Here is a 9,198-nt window from a genome sequence, read left to right on the forward strand (position 1 = left end):
AATTATACATAGCAGATCAAGAAATATATGTCTAGGTAAGGTTTATCTTATCCAAAGGAATATTGACAACTGATTACCACTAGGTGAGGAACAGCTGACCCCCCTAAAACAAAGCCCCCTAGATAGGCTGAGTAGAGTCTCCAGAAAGGCAAGTAGTGGGGAATGGCTGGGGGTGCCGACAACATAGCAGACAGTAGCAGGGATATCAGAGTATAAGAAATGAACATTCTTATTGCAATTCTGTCTTCAGAATGAAATACAGTTTTCAAAACTATTGACTTTTTTTCCACTTAGATATACACATTTGGTTGTCATTTTGTACTGACTTCCTGTAAAAAATTATGTTGTCAATTTACAGCATAAATTTATATAAAGCTAATGGATTTCAGTTTAACCATCAAGAAAAATACAGAGAGTGCAGACAGTTAGCCAATGAAAAATATCTCTGTGCCTGGTGTGGTGGTGCAGCATGAGAGGCAGAGGCAGAGGAATCTCTGTGAGTTCAAGGCCAGCCTGGTCTACATAGCCAGTTCTAGGCCAGCTAGAGCTACAGGGAGACCCTATCTCCAAAAGACCAAAAAGAAAGAAAAAGAAAAAGATCTCTGTGTATTTTCATTATGGACTTCAAAGATATATGATTTATTTAAGAGAGAATGGGGTAATTCATAATGTTGTATCCTGACAGTCCCTCCGAATTTAGTGTTTGTCTTTATCTGTGCTAATGAATAATCATGAACAATTATCACATCTAGGAGTTCAACTGCCAAACTTAATAATTTCTCTCGATTGGAGCCAACACTTCACCTTCTGGGTGTGCAGTTCGATCAGAATGTAGCCCAAAGCATCATCACCGAGAAGCCTGGGGCAGCAACAAAACTTCTCTATCAATTGTATATTGCTCTTCAGAAAAAGAAAAAAACTGGACTGACTGGATTAGAAATACAAACCATGCAACCCCAGACAAGTGTACGGCTTCAAAACCTGAGAAGTGTGGCTTTTCGAGAGGTGGGTGCCTAAAGAGACCTCCTAGGCATTTCCCAATGGAAAACCTGAAAAGAAATGGTATTGAGATTGTATTCTCAAAGCAGCTCTGCAGGACTCTGCATGCCACTGGCCATTCTCCACGTTATTTTTATGCTAATATTTGGCCTTCCTTTATCTGCTTTTGGTACCTCTCTCTTTCCTATCCACACTACTGATACTTCATCAAATTCTGTTCCTCATTCCCAGTTGTCCAAGACTTTTTTTTTTTTTTTTTTTTAATCTTTTTTGAGGTAGTGTGTCCCTGTAGCCCCAACTGGCCTGGAAGTCGCTGTGTAGTCACAGAGATCCAAGATCCACCTGTCTCTGCCTCCAGAGTGCTGGGATTAAAGGTGCGGCACCAGGCCCACCCAATTTTACTTTTGGTTCTTACACATTTCTTCCTTTTTCTCTCATTTTGTCTCCTTAGATTTCCTTAGGGGCCAATGAAGCAACCAGTTAGCATGTTTCCTGAGGATCAGGGGTTCTGCTAAAAGCTGTGACTCTTCTTTGGCTCAGAAAGCCTCGATTTTGCCTATCTTGAATCTCAAACTAAAAAGAACTTCACATTCTTTCACTAAACAATATCAACATTATCTTTTAATTTATTAGCAGACTTTATTTCTTTCCTGGTGATTGACAATCGTCCTTGAATGTGGATAGAATATTCCTGGTCTTTCCTCCCTTCCACCAAAACACTCCCTTGGCATCTCTCCTCCCTAAACTTCTCTTTTCCATCTCCGCTGTCTTCCCAGCACACATGGATTCTTCTTGGAACTCCTAGGGTACAGTAGTTTCTCCCTCTCTGTGTCTTAACCTTTTTATGCTGACATTGTTGGTTTATCATGTACTCTTAAGGATTGTGTTCCTCAGGTTCAAGGAACATGTCTAGTAAAATGTTTCAACATTGCAAATATTCAGTTTTTTTTTTATGACTTCTTAAGACTATTTAGTTGATAGTTCTATTAACTTTGGTATTTCTTTGTGGTGGGAAAAATGCAAAGGAACTTTTCCAGGCTTCTGAATTAGTAGTCAGTGCACTACCCATGCAAAACATTAATTATGGTTGGATGTAGCTGTGTTTTTCAATTTAATTTATGAAGTAATAATATTGTAATAGATTCAAAAGGCTGCCTCTATTTCCAAATTTATCCACTTTTATTAGACAACACTATTAATCTCATTGTGAAGTGAACTCAGAACCCACAGGTAAGTAGAAATTAGATTAGGCTTAAAGCCAAGAAACTTAGTGTTGTATTTTTCCTCCTCCTACAAACCGAATCATTTTAAACAAGTCCCTGAGAAACTTGAAAACACAAATTTCTCTAACATAAAAATAACGATGATTATTTCTACCTGCCTCAGTGTCGGGCTTTTGTAGAGTTTGAGGAAAACAATATATAATAAACAATAAGAGCTTTCACTAATGAAGAAAAACAAAAACCTATTGGCCTTAATATTGGCCAGCGTGAACTTCGAGAATCAGTCATCCATTAAGTAGATATTTGTTGAGCTCCTATTTTATGCCAAGAACTTGCAAATAAATAACACCAGAAAGCTCTCTCCAAGCCTCTTCAAGATTACATGTTAGGGAAGGGAACTTCTATTGGTGTAGATTATAGTGATTTAAAGATCAGGAGGAAGGGAGCATAGACTATCTTATCAAGAAATGTAGAAGTAAAGGAAATAAAATCAGAGGGTTAGCTTAGAGGACAGAAGCACAAAGAAGTGTGAAATATTTTATTGTACAGAAACTGGCATACCTACTAACTAAGGAGACAGTTGGTGGAAGGAAATGAATGTAATTTGAGACTCAAATATAAAGAGGTCTTTAAAGCAAGTAGCTAAGAGAGGGGCAATCAATGGTTTGGGCTGGAGGAGAGAGATATTAAGAAAGATATATACATGCATTTTTTTGTTGACATCGTAAGGGGAAGATGCATGTAAGCACTGGGTTTAGTCATATTAACAATGACTAAAATTTACCCAATGTACGTGGTGATGTGCCAAGGCCTGGTCTGAGTTCTTTAGGACATTATCTCATTCCACCTTTTCAACGCTCTTATAACTGGACCATTTTATTGTTCATAATCTATAGATAATGAAGCAGGACCATAGAGGAAGAATAACATTCCCAATTTCATGCAGCTAGTTGGTGACAGAACTGAAACTTCAGCCTAGCAAGTTTTTCTGTTTACTGTTTTACTAAGGAGTGGATTTGGTAATAAGGATGTGGCTTTATTACAATCTCTTATTTGCTGATGGTTTGATAGAATGATTTTTGGGAGAATACATATGATATTCACTAAAGATCAATCTCAGTCAAAAAGCTTAAGTATATATGACATTACTTTGTAAGAATATTTAAAAGATATTAGTGGTTGATATCAATAATGGAACTTGAATTTATTTTAATTACCAACAGTGGTAATTCAAATAGAATTCACTTTGAATATGAATTTTTGTGTGTGCTTATACTGACAGTATACTTTTTATTCTCTAGTAACAATCTTTTGAAATGCTTTTTTCATTTAGAGACTTAAAAACCTGATCCCACGTCAAACTGATGTCAATCTGATGCGGGTTTCATGCAGGTTTCAACAAAAATGTAATCAAATGAAAGAAGACCTTGACCGAGTGCATTTTGGGAAATTTCAAAGATCTCAAAAACTCGAGGAAGAACAAAGACATTTTAATATTGAAAAGGTTTTATAGAACATATTTGGAGAAATTCACTAACACCTAGTATCCTGTTACTGATTTATGCCTGTACTGCGCATTGCATAAGCAACAGTTTAGTGTAGACTGCATGTTGTGGTGCCTGGCTTTGCCTTTGCCTTATCCAGCCCTCTCCCTACCTCGTCCTCTCTCCTTCTTTACTTTTGTTCACTGTCACCTGCACTTGTGGCTGAGACCTGCAATTGTCTAGCAAGACAAATTGTTGAAATTTGTGCTTCGGCTCTTTGGGAAAGGCATTTGCTACTAGCTACCCTGATGATCAAAGGCCACAACCACTGTTCCTCTGTGGACGGCAGAACAGACACTTCACCCCTTTCTTTCCCCTGCTCTGCAGTCTCTTGGTCCCCTGCTGCATGCCTCTTTTCTGCTTGCTTTCCTTTTCAACTACTGTAAGCATCTTAACTTTCCTACCCTTGTGTTCTACCACTTTTCAAATTTCTTTGAAAATCTTCAATGATTTGTGTCTTTAAGGACACAAGAAGATAAAGATATATCAAATCATTAAAGACTTAAGAGAACTTCAAAATGGCTGGATATATGCAATGTGTAAACTGCAGGCAATGAACTTATAGTTCTTCCTATGAGGCTGGAAACTCACTTTTAAAATTTATTATGTTTAGGGTGATAAGAAGTTAATATATCCCAAACAGGGTCTACTTCTTGTGGGAAAGGAAGGAAAGATGAGAGGCAAACTACAGCCCTTCTGTTTCTGTTACTTCTCAGAGGACAGAATTATACTTTCCTGGCTTTTCATGATAGAGTCAGGACACTCAAAAACAGTCTTTAAGCTGGGGACCAACCTGCTAGTCCAGGTTTGAAGGGCCAAATTCAATACAGAAAAACACCAAAGAAAATAAGATATAGAAACCCATTAAATATTATGAAAGAATGTGAAAAATGACAGAGGAAGCAAATAAAATTAAAAAAAAAAGCCTGTAGTTTCCTGGTTTTCATAAGAAAAAAAAAATAAGATAATTAAATAAAAATGAGTTCCAGGACATCTGGGCTACAGGGAGACACTGCTTCAAAAAGACCAAAAAAAAAAAAAAAATTCACATTTTTAGAAAGTGAAATCTAACAAAACTTTTAAATCTTCTATAATTTCTGCATTTTAATGGTAAATAAAATTCTCTTATCTTTAGATGCAGAAACTAATGATCTTAGCTCTAACAGTGCTTTAGTGCTTCAGTAGTCATGTGTATTTTTCATGTAATTATTTTCATAAAATACTGAATTTTAAAATATTTTATCTGATTTCAGACATTTTTCTATCAATTACATCCTTCTACTTATATCTTCCTTAAAGTATTGACTGTCTAACTACTTAAGAGACTATCTAACAATGTTATATATTTTAGTGTCAATTCATTGTTTAAGGTTGCACCTGAACTCCTAAGTAGGTGGACTGGGTGTGGGGAATCAGTCCTGGCTAGTGGCAGCTATTACAGGCATCGAGTCCCCTGGGGGCCTCCTGGAGACCATCCTCTTGATTGAATTTTCCCTGCAGAACAACTTGAGATATTTTCCTCTTCTTATGATTGGGCAGGTCATGAAGGTGGTACTAGGAAAGAATTATAACCTTTTTATCCTTTTTTATATTTAAAGCACCTTATTATCCTTATACCATAACACATTATGAAAATACATGCATGAGGGAGACATAATCTTGCATCATAATTGTATTTGGACCTCATACTTTTCAAAGTAAATAATATTGATAATTGCTTCCAAGTGTTAAATTGTGACCTCTAGGGCATTGGTTAATTGCTAAGCTCTGAAATTTTCAACAGATAATTGATATACATGTATATCTGTGCACATATTACACGACTACTCTTATGATAAGGTGACTAAATAAACTCATATATATGCCATACACAGCAACGCTTAAACAGAAGACGACAAAATGAGATAATGGCCAAGATCCAAGCAGCCATTATACAAATTCCGAAACCTGAATCAAATTGCTCTTTGAAAGCACTTGAGGCTCAAAAAATGATGAAAAAGAAAAAAGAAGCAGAGGTAAGTGATAATCACTTGCTGTTCCACAGCATTTCTCAGAAAGACCTTCTAAAACTTCCTATTTTCCCTTCAAATTACCACTGGCCCTTTTGATTCTTATCGATACCAAATCCCTCCAGCGTCTACATATCTGATCTATTTAACACTATTGTTTGTTCAGAGAGGATGTAACTTTACGCCATGCACGTCAAACTCCCAATATAAAAGAGCCTGTCTGAACTCCTATGTTCACAGGGATTCTGTAGTTGCTGATTAATTAGGTAAGTACTATGCTATTGTGATGAGTCATTATTGCCATATGTATAGCAAGGCACACACTATAAACACTCCATTCTTCCTTACCATGCAATCTTGTTTGTTATGAAACCCAGAAATGTTATATGATTTGTTGCTATTTAAATTTCAGATGCTTACACTAGTGATATTTTGGTAGATCACATCAATCATCAAACATTCCAATAGGATAAAATCTAATTATGTGTTGTAGGAAAGTAACACTATGTTTGGATCATAGTTCCTGATGATTTATATTCTTTTTTTGACCTAAGACAAATAAAACAGTAACATTAATTGAACATCCAATAGAGGTCAAGATGTGGATTGACACTTCAACACATTTTATTGATTTATACATAATTATTTCAGTGAAGTATTAATTTCTTCATTTTCCTTTCTGTATAAGGAAACATAGCCTAGAATGCTGATATGTTTTATTGTAGTTCAACAGTGCTGGTGAAGAAGTGATTGGCAGATGTCTTTGATTCTTAAATCCATTGTATTTTAGATTAATCTACATTTTTAAAAAAATTTTAACAAAATATCTTGCACTTGGATTTTAAAGAATATTATCCACAGGTTTTTTTTTTCTGGCCCCATTTTTGCATTTAACACTCAATTTTCCCTGAGCTGATCGAAGTTTATTAGTAAAGATTTGTAGTATGTGAACATGAGCGAAAGTTATTATTTAGAGGAAAAAAATATAGAGTAAATAAAGTTGCATGAAAAATGTTTGAAACACCCAGAAGAAAAATTTGTAAGAAATGTGTGTATCTAAAAAGTGCATATCCGATTCCAGTAATCCCCAACTTCATTAACTACCTTTGGTGTACTAATAAATGAGACTCTTGGTCCTGGGGGTTAAGACTCTTGCTGCACAAGCAGATATGGTAGAGAGTGTCTGTGACCCCAGTGTTCCTATGACAAGATGGGAGGCAGGGAGGCAGGTAGTAGAATACCCAGGAGCTCACAGGCCAGATAGCCTGGTGGACATAATAGTATACAAGAGAACCTGCCGCAAACAAGATGTAAAGTGAGGAACAACACTGGAAGTATCCACTGACCTCTACATGGCACCTTGGCATGCAGTTATTTGCAACACACAGACACAATCACAGATACACACACACACACACACACACACACACACACACTTTAAAAAGAAAATGAATGACTCAGGTTAGACAATGTCTGTTACTATTTACAACAAATCAGAATTATAAAAATATTCTAGAAGGCAGGTTAGGCAAAGTCTATATTACTTAAAACATCAAATCAGAATTTTAAAAATATTCTAGAAGACAGCTTTTCATATCGTATCTCCTAATTACTTTGAATTAGTAGTGTATGTCACCTTTTAAAACTAATTGGGCAAGATGACTTAAGATTCTCAGTGGCTTTCAGAAGCAGAGAACCGATGATGATTTTTTTTTTTAAAAGGACGTGGCCAATGAGATCAAAAAGTTTGAAGCACTAATCAAAAAGGATCTCCAAGCAAAAGAAAGGTAAGGTATAACATTTTGTAAACTATATTAGAAAAATATATTTGATAGCAGGGATAACTTCTGAATATCTAAAAAATTTATCTAGTAAGTAAAGCTATTCCAAAGATCTTTCACTTTGAAATACCTTCATTAAAGGAGTATATGAAAGAAGTGAAGATGTAATTAGTTAACATTCAGATTAGTTATTAATTACTTTGATAAAGATCTAGACTGGAAAGTGGATATTAGGAAACAAGCAGTTAATTTATTTTTCTATGCTATGGTTTCCCAAGTTCACACACATTTTAAAATAGTCACTAAAATTGTCGTACTAATTTAAATTTGTCATAGGAAAAACCTTCATTAGACTCTAGTTTGATTTCTTTCAGGTTGTGTCCTCAATGTTTATTGCAGAGTACAGCAGTAAACAATTGTCGAATGAGTTTTTTTCACCAAATATTACTCAGTTTGGTGGTTTTTGTTTTTGATTGTAAATTGCATTTCTTAATGGTTTTATTCATCTAAATATAAGCACATTCTTTATCCTTCCATTTCCTGTTGTTGGTCATTGACTACAACTCATTAGAGACTCCACTTGTAGGAGTAGTGTGGGGTTTTCCACCTTTAAAAACAGAAGCTAAGCCTGTTGTGTTCCTTTAATCCAGCACTCAAGTAGCAGAGACTGGTGGATCGCCACGAGTTTAAATTATAGGAATATGTAGACCATCCTGGTCTACATAAGGAGTCCTAGGCCAGGTAGGATTGCAAATGAGACCCTGTCTCAATAAAAGAAATAAAAGGAAACTACTCAAGGTCTATTCATTTGTGTCTTATAGAATGTGAAAGAATTCTCTGTTAAGTGGGAAATTAACCGAGGGAGGGGATTACTGAGTCAAATGAGGAAGAAGAGAAAATCAGGGAAAAAATAATGAAAAAGTCAGGCATGGAAGAAAAGTCAAGAGAAATGGAAAACACATAGATTTTCTTTCCTTTTGCCCTCTGCACAAACGCTTGATGCCCTAGTCTCATCACCATGTAATTTATTGGCATTGCTTACGACTCTTAAAACCAGAATAATCCGAGATACTGCTTGAACTCTTTGGATTTTCTCATTTTTGTATGCTGTCTCTCCATTCTTAATTATTTCTCTCTTGCTGAGCACAAGCTTTTGTTGTTCATATAACTCTTTTCTGGGATAGTGGAGACGGAAATCCTTACCTAGATCTGTTCACTGTAGTTTCGGTTTCAAGTCTTACATTAAAGTCTTTGATCCAATTTTGAACTGATTTTTGTGAAAGGCGAAAGAAACAAAGGAAGGGAAGGAGGGATGCGGGAGGGAGGGAGAGAGAGAGAGAAAAAGAGCAACAGAGAGAGGAAAGAAGGAAGGAAGGAAAGAAGGAAGGAAGGAAGGAAGGAAGGAAGGAAGGAAGGAAGGAAGGAAGGAAGAAAAGGGGGCCGAATTTCAGTCTTAAATGTTAAATAGCCACTTTATCCAGCAATATTTGTTGAGGAGGTCATTTTTTCTCCAATTCATGTTTTGCTGCCTGTATCAAATCCCAGTCCCAGTCCATATAGCAGAATGGATTTACTTCTAGGTACTGAGTTCCACCCTATTAGTATACATACCTGCTTTTGTGTCCTACCACAGTGACTTTGT

At 36.0% G+C, this 9,198-nt stretch overlaps 1 protein-coding gene across 2 annotated transcripts in view; it reads left to right on the forward strand.

Annotated features, from left to right (window-relative positions):
• Positions 1-9,198, forward strand: part of Spef2 (sperm flagellar 2) — a 176,260-nt gene that overhangs the window by 20,655 nt on the left and 146,407 nt on the right. The window contains exons 3-6 of one of the 2 annotated variants that reach the window (XM_029567817.1): positions 753-1,005; positions 3,556-3,726; positions 5,641-5,781; positions 7,498-7,562. In XM_029567817.1, coding sequence (XP_029423677.1) covers positions 753-1,005; positions 3,556-3,726; positions 5,641-5,781; positions 7,498-7,562 — 630 coding nt within the window. The remainder of the gene's footprint in view (positions 1-752; positions 1,006-3,555; positions 3,727-5,640; positions 5,782-7,497; positions 7,563-9,198) is intronic. The other variant, XM_029567816.1, reaches the window with a different exon arrangement.

This window comes from Nannospalax galili, unplaced genomic scaffold (assembly GCF_000622305.1).
Source record: "Nannospalax galili isolate Female #2095 unplaced genomic scaffold, S.galili_v1.0 scaffold139, whole genome shotgun sequence".
Classification (NCBI taxonomy): domain Eukaryota; kingdom Metazoa; phylum Chordata; class Mammalia; order Rodentia; family Spalacidae; genus Nannospalax; species Nannospalax galili.